At 42.0% G+C, this 15,326-nt stretch overlaps 1 protein-coding gene across 2 annotated transcripts; it reads left to right on the top strand.

Annotated features, from left to right (window-relative positions):
- The first annotated feature begins 4,255 nt into the window (after nucleotides 1–4,255).
- LOC127583649 (heat shock cognate 71 kDa protein) lies at nucleotides 4,256–15,063 on the top strand. 2 transcript variants are annotated; one of them, XM_052039842.1, is made up of 9 exons: nucleotides 4,256–4,602; nucleotides 8,109–8,318; nucleotides 8,693–8,898; nucleotides 9,247–9,399; nucleotides 10,186–10,741; nucleotides 10,953–11,155; nucleotides 12,524–12,722; nucleotides 13,589–13,821; nucleotides 14,760–15,063. In XM_052039842.1, the coding sequence occupies exons 2-9, from the start codon at nucleotides 8,114–8,116 to the stop codon at nucleotides 14,937–14,939; spliced, it is 1,935 nt and encodes a 644-aa protein (XP_051895802.1). In that variant the 5' UTR covers nucleotides 4,256–4,602; nucleotides 8,109–8,113; the 3' UTR covers nucleotides 14,940–15,063. The 2 variants fall into 2 exon arrangements, with proteins under 2 accessions (XP_051895802.1, XP_051895803.1); XM_052039843.1 differs by lacking the exon at nucleotides 9,247–9,399 and having other exon boundaries at nucleotides 4,466–4,602.
- Nucleotides 15,064–15,326: the final 263 nt, after the last annotated feature.

Genomic DNA, 15,326 nt, shown 5'->3' with positions numbered 1-15,326 from the left:
GCAGGCTCAAAGCCAATACTAATTCCCTATAGATAGTTATATAAATTACCTATTTACTAACTTGACAATTAGAAAATCCTTATACCCAAGCATTTAAGAAAGATTGATCTTTGTCAACTGAGAGCAAAGGATTATTAACAAAAGACAGAAACACCAAAAGAGAATTTAATCCATGACCATAAGCTTTGATTCTTCTTCTGTTCGAAAATCTACCTCGACTTTGAATATATTTAATGATTCAATGTCCATTCTCCTTTCTTGAGTACGGACTTCAAAAATTCACAATCCTTTGTGAGAAGAAAAATTCTCAATATCTGAGACTATGTCACTAGTTAAGGACTACCATACCAGGGGGACCATCCTTCCAGTACATACCCTATCACTCCCTCAAAATCATATATATTTCACTGATATCTAAAAAAGACATCCAGAGAACATCTGCTCAATCTTTCCTCAGGACAACCCCATCATTTTTGCACAACCTGTTTGTAGCTTTTTATACAAAAGCACTAGGGTACAGGTTGAATTCATTGCTGTTATTTTTTCTCTATGAAATGAAGAGTGCCTGATTTCCTCTCATGAAGTACTATCATACCCAGTCAACCTTCATACATTCAAGCAGAAATTCAAAATGTGATTCACCAAACCAAATGGGTATTAATTCTAACGCTACAGAATAGGTTTTTTTTTTAAACAGGAATTAAATAATGAAAGTCAACTGCTATAAATACAGGATATTCAATTTAGTTAATGATGCCAGCACTAACCCTAGAAGGTCTATAACAAACCTAAGTTTTGAACAATCGATCAATAAAGACTCAAGACTTATTACCCTAAAGGATGTGAAAGAGGCATTCACAGAAGTACATAAAATTAGTACACAAGGACAGTGAATGGCATTGAGATTGGCTGTGATCAATCCTATGACTTAGTACTTGAAAATCACACAATTGCTACCAGATAGAGCCACATCTCAGCTATTACATCATGGATTTGCAGTCATACTGCTCGGAAACAGGCCCTTCAGCCCATCATTTCTACACCAGCTATCAAGTGCCCATCCATGTTAATTTTAGTTTCCAGCACTCAGCCTGTAGCCTTGTGTCATGGCATTTCAAGTGCTCATCCAAGTACTTTTTAAATGTTGTGAGAGTAACTGCCTTCACCACCCCCTAAGGCAGCCTCTGGATGAAAAAAAATGTTCCTCAAATCTTCTACCCCATACCTTATATCTATGGTTATAGACCAAGCAGAAAAGTTGCTCACTTTTCATCCTACTGATATGCCTCACAATTCTACATTCCTCAATCAGGTTTCCCCTCGGCTTTCTCTGTCACAAGAGAAACAAACCCAACCTATCTAATTTCTCCTTATAGTTTAAAAGCTCCATCCCAGACAACATGCTGCTGAATCTCCTCTGTGCCCTTTCCAGTGTAATCACATTGTTCCTATAGTGTAGTGTCCAGAACCACACACAGTATTCCCGCTGGAAAATAACTAATGTTGTATATAGTAAGACCATAACCTCCCTGGTCTTATATTCTGTGCCCCAGCTATCCCTTATGCTTTCTTGACCACCTTATCTACATGCTGCTGCCTTAAGGCATCTTTGGAAATGTCCAAGTTCCTCTCTTCCTCAGTATTCCCTGGGATCCTACCATTCATTGTGCATACCCTGGCCTTATTAGTCCTCCCAAAATGAACCACCTCATATTTTTCAGGATTAAATTTTATTTGTCATTGCTCTGCCCACTTTATCATGAATATTATTCTGTAGCCGAAGATTACCCTCCTCCCTGTCAACAACTCCACCATCTTTTGTGTCAACTGCAAACTTACTCATCGAAACTCCTACATCCACATTCAGTTTAGGGTTCCCACACTGATCCTTGTGGTACACCACTGATCGCAGGCTTCTAATCACAAGAACAACCTCCGTTGTCACCATTTGCCTCATATTACCATGCCAATTCTGAACTATGTTATTATTTTTCCTTTTGTACTACCTCAACGTACTTGCTTAGAATTATCTGCCTGGATGGCATGCAAAACAAAGCTTTTCACTGTATCTCTGTACATGTGACAATAATAAACCAAATATTCCAAATATTATTATTCCAATTTCATAAACACACAAGAACAAAAGAAAATAGGAGTAGGAGAAAGGCAACTAGCCCCTCAGGCTCATCCTGCCATTCAATAAGATCATGACTGATCTGTTGCAGGACTGATGCCAGTTTGCTATAGCCCTCGATTCCCCTTTCAAAAGTTTATTTATATCCTTTTTAAATATCTGCAATATTTAGCTTTCAAGATATAAATATCCCAAAGATTCACCATGCTCGTCAGAGGAAGTTCCTCCACACCTTAGTTTTAAATGACCACCTCCCTAATCTTCTAACAATATCCACTCTTTTGATAGTGATACTTTGATCACTTTCCACTAAAATGGACTTCGTTTTTTTGTTCTAATTGTGTTCTTTCTTGTAAAAATTGTGTGTAATCTATGTTTATGTCTTTCTTGTGAATGCTGCTTAAATGATGGTATATGCCTGTGATGCTGCAGCAAGTAAGTTCTTCATTACACTTGTGCATACATGTACTTCTGCATGTAACAATAAACTCAACACTGACTTTGACCCACTAGTGGAAACATCTCAACAATCCCCCCTCAGGATCTGATATGTTTCAATATGACCAACCCTCATTGAAACATGCAAGATCCAATTTTCCAAATTGCCCAAGATGCGATGGACTCAGTTTAATTTGGAACCAGTCTCCTATATGGGACCTTGTCAAAGACCTTACCCCACATAGACTACATCAACTTCACTATTCTCGACACCCTTCATCTTCTCTGAAAAATTCAGTCAAATTCATCAGACAACAACTTCCCTGAAATATTCTCAATCAATCTCTGCCTTTCCAACCGCAGATTAACTCTATCCTTCTGAATTTTTCCCAGTAATTTTCCTACCATTGACTGGGCTGTAATTACCTGCTGCTCTTCTTGAATAAGGATGTCACACTTGCTGTCCTTCAATTAACTGGCACCTCTTCTGTGGGCAGAGAAGATTTGAAAACTTGTAGGCCCTGGGAATTAAGCCTGCTCAAACATCAAATACCTCCTCCTCTGTAATGTTAATTTGTTCCAGAATTCCACTGACCCTCTCTCTGAATTCTCCTCCTCAGCCCACCAATCACCTTGGGCTCGTCTCACCATTCCCCAGCTCCTCTGTATACTGGCCATCTCCCTTCTCATTCCTGATGCAGGAGTTTGACCCAAAACGTCGACAGTTCCTTCCCCCCCCCCCCCCCCCCCGTGCGCTACTCGATCCACTGAGTTCCTCCAGGTTGGTTGTTTCTCCAACTACAATGTCCTGGATGGTGAATGCAGACACAGTTTCTGGTGCTATTCCCACTCTCCCCTCTTCTATCTGCCTATCACCTGCCAGTTCTTGTCCCAGCCCTTCCCTCCTTTATACTGGCTATCTTCCCTCTATCTTCACGTCCAGATGAAGGGTCTCAACCCAAAACGTCGACTATTTCTCTCCACAGACGCTGCCTGACCCACTGAGTTCCTCCAGCATCGTGTGTGTTATTTAAGACCTCGCCCATTTCCCCCAGCTTTAGGGTTAGAAGCAACGACAAAAAGCATTGCAGTGGAATCAAACCGCAGAGCTGCCTGATTAGAACCATTTTCTTCTGCTTCCCGGCATCTGCAAGTCCACTACGCCATTGCAGCCAGACACAGGCAGCAGTGCCCGAGGCAAAGGGAACAGGAGGGATTTGAAGCCGCCGCTGGTTTGAAGGGATCCCCCCCTCCCGTGTTACCCTGTCACTGGCTCAGTGACCTGCCTCCATCGCATCTCCTCGCGGTTTGTTCTCAGGAACCGTGTGTTTGCTGGCGGACCCGGGGCTGGACTGAGCCGTTCAATCGCATTTTATAGGCTGAAGCTGCCAACGCGAAGTAATCTCATCCCCCTTAATTGGCATTAGGCACTCGGGAATAATGGTCTCACCTTGGACGGCGGGCACCTTCAACCGGCGGGTTAGCGCCATCCCCCTCGCAGCCGGCGCCGTCTTCAACAGCAACAAAATGCATTGCTGTTGCCGACAAAACGCAAGAAGTTTGAAGCGCCATCCCTTCTAACAAAATCACGGGTATAATTTAAATCACCGTCGGCGGCGTTCAGGGAATCACCTGGTTGCGGTGGTTAATTGATTTATTTAGCGAAGGTTAATTTGGGATTTCAGTGACGGGTGAATTGATGAGTGTTCCGATGGGAATCGGTGCGGGGGTCGGAGACAGGAGGGTTTCCACACGTTTGGTGGGAATCTGCCGGACTCACGCACCAGGTGGAAGATTCGAGCGGCTTCCAGATGCTTCCATCCGCCGGCCGCGCTCCCATTGGCTGCTCGGGCCGGCCTGCGTGCCGCAGCCTGGGAGGGCGCGCTTTTCATTGGTGGGAAGGTTCCCGTTCTTTCCAGAAGCTTCTGGGGCGATTGAGGTAGCGCACCTTCGGCAGCGGCGAGGCGGCAGAGCGCTGTGAGCATCGTCGGTGTCGTGTGTGGAGCCGGGACAGCAGTCGCGACCCAGGAGTGAGTATGGGCGGCACGTCCACGGTGGGCAGCGTCCACTCCCCGCTCCTTCACCTGACGCTGTGGTTAATTCACGGCGGGGTTCATTCGTTGCTGGGGCTTTGAATTAAACTGGCGCACCTGAAGGTGACCTTGCTTCGGATCAACCCTGGAGCAAAAAGTATCCTGTGGGGGCTCGGGCAGCATCTGTGGAGGGGGATGTGGAGACCTGGGTGATGGGATCCCAGCACCGGCCGACCCTCTCCCCACGGTACTCGCCGTCCGCCCCCGGCTCCGGGGGAGCGGCTCCTCGATGCCCAGACCTTCGGGGAACAGCCTGCAGTGAGCCCGCTTCCCCGCACTCCGTTTATTCCCAACCGCATGCCTCGTCCCGAGGTTTCAGGTGGCAGATTTGCTATTTCAAATAACGATAATCCCCGGGGTTTAAAGCAGCTTCTTTCCCTGAGCCCTTAACAACTTCAGTTAATGGGATAAATGGGCGCCTCAACCATTACCATTCAAACTGTCTCATTAGCTGCTGATAAATAAGCACAAAGCTGTCTGCTTGCTATTGATTCACCCCTCTTCGTGATTATTTTTTTTTGAAAAATGCCTATTTCTGTTGAAATAACTGATTCCTTCCTTGGTTCCTAGGTGTGGGTGAATTCTACACCTCTATGGTGCTGACTGCAGATCAAACTGATGTGTGATCTCTCCTTGCGATAGGATGTCCTCCAGTTCACTGTCCAATGTCCATGCAGTTGCATGTAATGGGAAATGTTCGGTATGGGTGGCAAGTGACAGCTGGTTCAATGCCGACTGTGGCTGCTGCCTGCGTGGGGTTTGCACGTTCTCCTTGTGACTGCATGAGTTCCGCCTGGGTGCTCCTGCTTTCTCCCAAAGGTGTGGGTTGGTGGGTTGCCCCCAGTGTTGGTGAGTGGTAGAATTTGGGGAAAGTTGATAGCCATATGGAGAATAAAATGGGATCAGTGTAAAAAGATACTTTATCACCAGCATGGACTTGGTGAGCTGGTGGGTTGGTTTCTATACTTACTTGGGGGAGAGTGAAATTTTGCTGTTTCATAACTCCCCAGACTTATTCTGCAATGGTTTTACTATCACATGCTTGACTCCTTGTGTTCATGTTTTTCAAGTTTTGTTTCCTATTTAATAAAAAAGATTGAAGTGCAGGTGCAAATCTGAATTAAAAACAATGCTGGAAAAACTGGGTCAAGCAGCATCTGTGGAGGCAAAAGGTATCAGTTGATACTTCACATTAAGACCCTGTATAAGGATTGAGGGAACAGAAAAGATTGCCAGTAGAGGGAGGGATAGAGGCTGATGGGTGGAGCTAGATGGGGAGGAAATCATGAGCAGATGGAACTAGGGGTGGAGGAAGAATGAACAAAGAAGGGAAAAAGCAAAGTGGGCACATGAATGTGTGTGGGAGGAGTGCACTGAGGGTATGGGTTACCTGAAATTGGAAAATTCAATGTTCTTACCATAGGATTGTAAGCTACCCAAGCACAATATGAGATGTTCTTCCAAGTTGTATTTTGCTCCTCTGTACTATGGGAATGGAAGAGTTAAAATGATGTGCTGTAGATGACGATTGTTGTAAGAGTGCAGTGCTCTGCAAAACAGTTGCCTTGGCTTGTTTTTTTTAAGCATTGAATGCAATAGGCAAGTTTGGTAGAAGTGAAAGCGAATTTCTGCCTCACCTCACATGGCTGTTTAGGTCCCTGGATGGTGATGATGAGAGGTGAAGGGACAGGACTACACCTCTTGTTGCAGAAGGAAGTGTCAGGGAGGGATGAGTCCCGAAAAGTGATCCCTGCGGAAAGAGCTAGAGCAGATGTGGAGGAATAAGTCTGAGGGCTCCATCTACTGTGGCAAAGGGAGAAGCCACACTTTTAGAAAAGGACATTTTAGAAACTTGAGAAGGCCTCATCTTGAACAGATACAGTGGAGAAGGAGAAATTGACAAAAATAATGGCATCCCTGCAGGATGGAGGAGGTACAGTCAATATTTTTCCACCACCATTCTGGGTCGTAAATAGACTTCTAGGTGAGCCAGATGTTCACCGGCACCTCTTACAACATAGACTATTGCATTTGGTGCTCGTGATGTGGACTAGACAACTGGTTTGCAGAGCTCCTGTGCTCTGACCATAATGACCATCTTGAGCTCCCGATTACATCTCATTTTAAATTTCCTTTCCACTCTCACTGACCTATTTGTCCTCGGACCTCTCCATTGCTATGGAGAGACCAACTGCAAAATGAAAGAACATCTCTTATTCCACTAGAGTAGCTTACAACCAATGGTATGAACATTGAATTTTCCAATGTAGCCCACACCCTGTGTTCTCCACACAATCACCTGTCCACCTAGTTCTCTTCTCCCTTTGTTCATCTCTTCCATCCCTCCCTCCCACCTGGTTTCATCTTCCCATCATTATCACCTATCCATCTCTATCTCACCCACCCCCTCATACTAGCCAGCCTTCCCTTATCCCAAAACATCAATTTCACCTTTTCCTCCACAGATGCTGCTTGATCTGCTCAGTTTTTCTGGCATTCTGTTTTTGTTCCAGATTCCAGCATGTAATTTCCTGTTGAAATTTATTCATCAGAAATGCAGGTGTTTTGCATCTGGATTTTCAGTTGGTCAGTTCAATACCACGTGTAGCTATTTCTACTCTGAGAGTGTGATCAGGGTCTTGTTCACACCTTTGTTTACACTCAATAACTACTTTAACCATAGTTGGAGCTAATGTGACTAACTTTTATAAATAGTTTTACTAAGAATCTTGAGGCAATGGCATCCATGCCGAAATTACATTCAATAAATAAAGGCTCCAACTGACACATTGATGTATGTAATGTGGAGAGTGACTGTACACACTTTCCCCTCTGCGTAAATCAGGACTGGAGTACAGCCCACTTGCTTGAATAAGAGAGGCTGAACACCTTAGTACAAAGCTGCCTACTTAAGTTTTTTTTGGGGGGGGGGGGTGCGGTGTGGCTTGCCAGTTTATGGGTTACTAGTCTATAAACAATGTTCCAACCACTGTTTTGGTACCATTGTCTCCTCTGCCTTGAACATTGACATTTCATCAGTACAATTTGTGGATAGCCACAAAATATGCTATAGTTAAGTGTCGTGATCACACTGACAACACCTCCTCCCCAAACTGCAGCTTCTATCACCTCGGAGAACCAGGCAACAAGTGAAGATTCCCTTCTGAAGTTGCATACCATCTTGACTTAGAAATAGAATTTTTATTCATTATCCCTAGGTCTAAATCCTGAAAACTCTACATAGCCATCCAATAGGTGTGCCTTCATCAGAACCACAGGTCATAGCAAGAGGATTGCTGCCACTTCATCAAGGACAATTGGGGATGGCAATTTCCAGTGATTCCCATATTCCATAGGTTGCAAAAAAATCATGTTGGAAATAGTTGAAGTCTACTTCTGTTTCTATACGTATTTTGAAAATAAAAACACAATTTCTCTTGCAGGCAAAATGTCCAAGGGACCAGCAGTTGGAATTGATCTTGGGACAACCTACTCGTGTGTGGGTGTCTTCCAGCATGGCAAAGTTGAAATTATTGCCAATGACCAAGGCAACCGCACCACTCCAAGCTATGTTGCCTTCACTGATACAGAAAGGCTCATTGGCGATGCAGCTAAGAATCAGGTGGCCATGAACCCGACCAACACTGTGTTTGGTGAGTTACATAAAGATCTTGCAATGTAGTTATAAACTGCAATATTTTATCGTATTCTTCCTTTAGTATTTTACACTTTTTTTAAAAAAAGTACAGCTAGATGAATTTGGACATGCACAAGGACTAGGTAACCAAGTTAACACTTTGCTGAGTGATTTGCATTGAGCTTTACAGGTGAGGTAATTTGCTGTTGCTTGTGTGGATACTTGTGTTGAGATTGAGATTTCTCAACTTGAGTGGTTTGCTGGTGTAGATTTCTGTCCAAGTCATCTTGGAAAATGCTGTTGTAGAGCATAAGTCTGTAGAACTATGCTATCTCGTAACAGAACTTTTTTCCTGTAAACTTAAATTTTCATCAAATCTGAATTTTGCAGATGCCAAGCGCCTCATTGGACGTAGATTTGAAGATAGTGTTGTTCAAACTGACATGAAGCACTGGCCTTTCAGTGTAATAAATGATGGTGGTCGTCCCAAAGTTCAGGTTGAATACAAAGGTGAAACCAAGTCTTTTTACCCTGAAGAAGTTTCTTCGATGGTGCTCACAAAAATGAAAGAGATTGCAGAAGCCTACCTTGGAAAAGTAGGTAACCGTTAACTTCGTGCTAAAATGAGCATTTGCCTTGCCATTTGATGCAGAATGAACATGCATTCATTTCTTAATCTAGACACTAAAATGGAAGTAAACCATTGTTGGTCATATTTTATGGTAATTTCCATCCCAATTGACCTGCACAGTGATTGTATATTGGACAAAATTTACTTTAACTCTTCCCTAAAAGTGTTCTTTTCAAAGTACTTATAATCAAAGAAGTTCTGAAATTCAAAGAACTAGGAAATTGGGGACCAGTGATTTGAGATAAATATTGAACTGGCTTTGCATGTGCTACAACCATTGTATAACATTCAATTCAAATACTTTACCTTGCAGACTGTTACAAATGCTGTTGTTACAGTTCCGGCTTACTTTAATGACTCCCAACGCCAAGCAACAAAAGATGCTGGAACAATTTCTGGACTTAATGTTCTCCGTATTATAAATGAACCAACTGCTGCTGCCATTGCTTATGGCTTGGATAAAAAGGTATTTCAGAAGCAAAATGCTTTAATGACGTGGGCATTAGTTAGTGCCTTCAAGCTTTGCTAGGTATTTGAGCCTATCTATATTCACTGCAGGGCTGACCAATTACTGTGCTTGAGGTTGGGGTAATCTGCAAGTTAAAGTTCTTGAATGGCATTTTGAAGCAAGCAAAGAAAGGGTATGTTGCAGTTCAGGAGGAGGATAATCAAGATTAAATCTTTCATTTTGAAGCTGAAATGTTGAACAAATATGTAGGAAATGAAGGTGCATGTTTAATTCTAAGGTCCTGGAATGATGAGCAAAATCAAATTTAAGGAAGTGGAGATGAGAGTGGTATTATTGGTTTGATGCAAGGGCTTTGTGGAATTTACCTCCAGCCCTTCACTTTAAGCTGAGCATAGGTAATGTATGTAGCATCATTTTATTTGAATGGCCATGATTAAAATAGCTCACTTATAGTATTTAAGGTGTTAAATAACTTTTACTTGAACAGTGTAAATGTCTGATCACCTGTTGTCAAAGCTTTGACCAGTTTAACTGTCAAAAGGGCCATGAGGATGAACCTTAGGGAAACCACCAGCTGAGGCCTGGTGGTCACTTGTGAACTGTTTCACCTCAGGATGCTGCAGCAAATCGGCCTCTGACAATTAGCTCAGGGCTGCAGAAGGTGTTGCAGGGGTTGAGGTCTAGTTAAAACGTAATCCATTCGGGCCACTAACGTAGCTTGGATTTATGTGCAGCTTGCCAAAGTTGCCTTTTTAAGAGAAAAAATGTATTTTCTTGTCACAGGTTGGTTCAGAAAGAAACGTCCTGATTTTTGACCTGGGTGGTGGTACCTTTGATGTCTCCATCTTGACCATTGAAGATGGAATTTTTGAAGTCAAATCTACAGCTGGTGATACCCACCTTGGTGGTGAAGACTTCGACAATCGCATGGTCAATCATTTTATTACTGAATTCAAACGAAAATACAAGAAAGACATTACTGACAACAAGAGAGCTGTTCGCCGTCTCCGCACAGCTTGTGAACGTGCAAAGCGCACACTGTCATCCAGTACGCAAGCTAGCATTGAAATTGACTCTCTATATGAGGGTATTGATTTTTATACCTCAATCACTAGAGCACGATTTGAAGAGCTCAATGCTGACCTCTTCCGTGGCACACTTGACCCTGTAGAGAAATCCTTGAGAGATGCTAAACTTGACAAGGCTCAAATTCATGATATTGTACTGGTTGGTGGATCCACCCGCATTCCCAAAATCCAGAAGCTGTTGCAAGATTTCTTCAATGGCAAGGAATTGAATAAGAGCATCAATCCTGATGAGGCTGTTGCATATGGTGCAGGTAACAAAGTTCATTCATTTTAGGGGGAAATATCTGGTTCGCAGAAGTAAACTCAAACGTTTACCTGAAATTATACTTTTGAAACCATAAGTTCATACTCTAATGTTGGGAAGTATTGATACGTGATACTTGGAATGAGAGGTCTATTTGTAAGCATAATCTTGTAGCTTTTCTAAGTAACTGCCAAATCTATAATGAACTTTGACTTCAGCTGTGCAGGCTGCCATCTTGGCTGGTGACAAGTCGGAAAATGTACAGGATCTACTGTTACTGGATGTCACTCCTCTATCCTTGGGCATTGAGACTGCTGGTGGTGTGATGACAGTCTTGATCAAACGCAACACCACCATTCCAACAAAGCAAACTCAGACATTCACCACCTACTCTGACAACCAGCCAGGTGTGCTCATTCAGGTGAGTTCTTTGCATTTAAACTTGGAGTTACTAATTGCTGGGGATCAGAAGTAACTGTACATTTAGGGCCAAAGTGTTGGACAAGTAGAATAACTGTCTGGCTAGAGGAGCAAATTTTTGATCTGAAGGTGAAAAAAAGCATGGATGATCTCTACTAACAGATGTATGCAGAAGGTGGTCTAAGTTCAGTTCATACTAAAATTGTGCCAGAGTTGTTTGAAAGTACACTTAGTCAGAACTAGCTGTTAAATGTCACATTACAGGGTAGTTTGAAGTTGTCTCCCAAGGCACAGCTTTACAAAGCAGAAAGAATTGAGAAACACATTTTGATTATCAGTAATCAGATAGTGGAATTTGCGGACAATGTTGGTGAACTTATTGCTTGCCCATTACAGCATAGTACAGGCCCTTCAGCCCACAATGTTGTGCTGACATGTTATCCTGCTCTAAGATCTATCTAACCCTTCTTTCGCATGTAACCCTCCACTTCTTTATCATTCATGTGTCTAAGAGTCTCTTAAATGTCCCTAAATGTATCTGGCCCCACAACCTCTGCCAGCAATATGTTCCATGCACCCACCACTGTGTATTTAAAAAATTAACTTGCCCCTGACATCCTCCTTGTATCTTCCTCCAATCACTTAAAATTATGCCCCCCTCATGTTAGCCATTGTTGCCCTGAGAAAAAGTCTCTGGCTGTCCACTCTATCTATTCCTCTTATCTATCAAGTCACCTCTCATCCTCCTCTTCTCCAAAGAGAAGCCCAAGCTCACTCAACCTAACCTCATAAGACATGCTCTCCAATCTAGGCAGCATCCTGGTAAATCTCCTCTGCACCCTCTCTAAAGCTTCCACATCCTTCCTATAATGAGGTGACCAGAACTGAACACTACTCCGTGTAGTCTAACCAGAGTTCTATAGAGCTGCAACATTACCTCACGGCTCTTGAACTCAATACCCTGACTAATGAAGGCCAACGTACATACGCTGCCTTAACAACCCTATCGATCTGTGCGGCAACTTTGAGGGATCTATGGATATGGACCCCAAAATCCCTCTGTTCCTCCACACTGCTAAGAGTCCTGCCATTAACCTTGTATTCTGCCTTCAAATTCAATCTCCCAAAGTGTATCACTTCATACTTCTCCAGGTTGAACTCTATCTGCCACTTCTCAGCCCACCTCTGCAGTCTATCAATATCCTGTTGTAATCTACAGCAACCTTCTGCACTATCCACAACACCACTAACCTTGATATCATCAGCAAACCTACTAACCCACCTTCCACATCCTCAGTCATTTATAAAAATCATACAGAATGATTTAATGTGCTTGACGATTTTTGTAATCTGAAAATTGTATTCTTAGGTATTTGAGGGTGAGAGAGCCATGACTAAAGATAACAACTTGCTGGGCAAGTTTGAGTTGACTGGAATTCCACCTGCTCCGAGGGGTGTGCCTCAGATTGAGGTTACTTTTGATATTGATGCCAATGGTATCTTGAATGTGTCTGCAGTGGACAAGAGCACAGGAAAAGAAAACAAGATCACAATCACAAATGATAAAGGTAAATCACTTTCCATAGGTTTTAATGCCTCAACAGCTCTCATCAATTTTGTTCTGAAGTCTATAAGTATATGATGGGCACAGATTTCAAACCAATATTATCAAATCCTTTTGTTTAAACCTCACTATGGGAAGGGCAGAGATGCAGCTAAAACCAGTGATCAACTGCACATGGTTCATGGCACTATAAATGCATTTAATTTCAGCAACCCAAGCTGAACATCCTACCACATCAGCCTTATAGTTCCCAATCAGCAATGTCTGGGTCTTGTAAGATACTCTTAAATGCCTTTTTGGAATCTGTCTTGATGTTGCCTCTAGCTTCCATTTTTGTTTTTGGAAGCCTCCTTGATCTATTATGTAAAAGTTATATCTGCAGAAAAGTGGGAAATGCTATTCCTTTTTGAATGATTCTCAAGTTGTTTAACACAGGGGCATTAATAGATTTACATCCTTTGTATTCATTGCCTTAGTGCTGAATCAAGCTCCCATGTAGTACTAGTTGCAAAATTAGGATTTCAAATGGTCCTTGAACTTCTGGCACCTGATTTTCCTGAGACTGCTCTTTGCTAATTGGTTGATTCTTCATTCAGCAAACCTACTGAAATTGCTAAGTGGTGTCAACTGCATCAGTGCTTAAAATTATGATTTGATACATTAGTGCAGTGTCAAGGTGAAAGTATCCAATACAAAACTAGCCTTTATATAATGTAAATGACTTGCAGAAAGAGTGCTTCCGTGAAGTTCCTACTTAATTACAGGAAAAAACATGAGCAGTGCAAATTTTGAAGTGTTCTTTGTCTCTAACTCATTGAGTTCTTTTTCTATTTTTAGTAAAAAGGTAAACATTCTGATTTAAATCAACAGGTCGTTTAAGCAAGGAAGACATTGAACGTATGGTCCAAGAGGCTGAGAAGTACAAAGCAGAAGATGAACAACAGCGTGACAAAGTTTCTTCAAAGAACTCTCTTGAGTCCTATGCTTTCAACATGAAAGCTACCATTGAAGATGAGAAACTGAAGGGCAAAATAAGTGATGATGACAAGCAGAAGGTTTTGGATAAATGTAATGAGGTTATCAGTTGGCTGGACAAAAACCAGGTAAATTTTAATGGGTTGACTTGGTGTGTGGAACACTTTAAATCTTTACAGATTTTTACCAAGCAGATAATGGGTCATTTCTATGGGCTGTCCCGTACCAAAGTTGCTTGTCCAGGTACATTTAAGTTTTCTTTTGCAAAATTTTCCTCAATAGAGGATGTGGCTTTTACTCCTTAAATGCTGGTACCAATTTGTGGTACTCATGAGCTCAACTCGAACTTCTGTACCTCAGAGCTATACTTGGTAGTGGAAATGGCTATGGAGTTGAGTAGCACGAATTGACTAAGTGAAGAATAAGGAATTTAAGAGTTAGTGTTGTCAGGTACATGTATTAAAGCTAATGTGTACAATGGGTTTAAGTGAAAGTATTATCCAAGAGAGTTGGCCAATTTTGAAATCAAGTTTTCAAGAAGGATTTTGTATTTTTGATCAGTATAGGATCACCAAAACTCCAGTTTAAAAAGTGGACAGATGTGGCTGGTAATCATTTTGTTCTTTCTGTGGGGGAGGCAAAGGGGATTGTGGGGTGGAAGGAAGAGAAAGATGGCCGAGTGCTTAAACTCTTTCAATTACTAGTTTCTTCAGTGAGAATTTTATTGGAAGCATTTAAGGATTTTGCAGAGTGTGAAAAGTAATTGGTTTATTAGTGTCAGATGTACCAAAATGGTGGAAGAACTTTTCTGCATGCCATCCAGATCATTCCAAAACAAGTATATGAAGGTAGTACAAAGAGAAAAGCACTACAGTATTACAGTTAGAGTGCAATAAAAGGTGCAAGGGCCATGACAAGGTAAGCTGAGAGATCAAGAGTTTAATGACACTGATATTTCAGCTGATCCTGATTTGATGCAACAGCCTTGACTGGGTAATCTATTCTGAAATGCTTATTAAAACATGAATATTTTACCAATCAGCTAACTGGTCAATTATCTTTTCAGACTGCAGAAAAAGATGAATATGAACATCAACTAAAAGAAATTGAGAAGGTCTGCAATCCAATCATGGCCAAGCTGTATCAGGGTGCTGGTGGCATGCCCGGTGGTATGCCAGAAGGTTTTCCTGGAGCTGGTGCTGCTCCTGGAGGAACATCTGGACCAACTATTGAAGAAGTTGACTAAAACACATGCATCAGTAATTTGGCTGTTACTGTACTGTAATACAAACATCCCATTATTGTTACTAAATGTGGTGTAAGTTTGAGACTTAAATATGTGGATAAATAAATTCTAGTTGAGACTATTACATTGTCTTGGTAGAATGCAAAAGCCACTTTAAATCTTTATCCAATCTCTTGTACATTTCCAATGGAAGCTTAAGAGTTATCTTATGATTAGGCATCTTGCAGCTTTCTGGTCTCAACACTTCCAGTTTTTACTTCTCTAATTTGAACATTCACATTTTCTATTTACACTTGTGTTACTTCACATCTCATTGTCATCCTTCTGCACAATCATCTGTTTTCCTGTTGCCATCCACCTCTAGTTAGAACTGCTTCAAAAATTGAG

The sequence above is a fragment of the Pristis pectinata genome, chromosome 27 (assembly GCF_009764475.1).
Source record: "Pristis pectinata isolate sPriPec2 chromosome 27, sPriPec2.1.pri, whole genome shotgun sequence".
Taxonomy (NCBI): Eukaryota; Metazoa; Chordata; class Chondrichthyes; order Rhinopristiformes; family Pristidae; genus Pristis; species Pristis pectinata.
The sequence above is the reverse complement of the archived record's forward strand: the minus strand, read 5'-3'. Positions and strand labels throughout refer to the sequence as shown.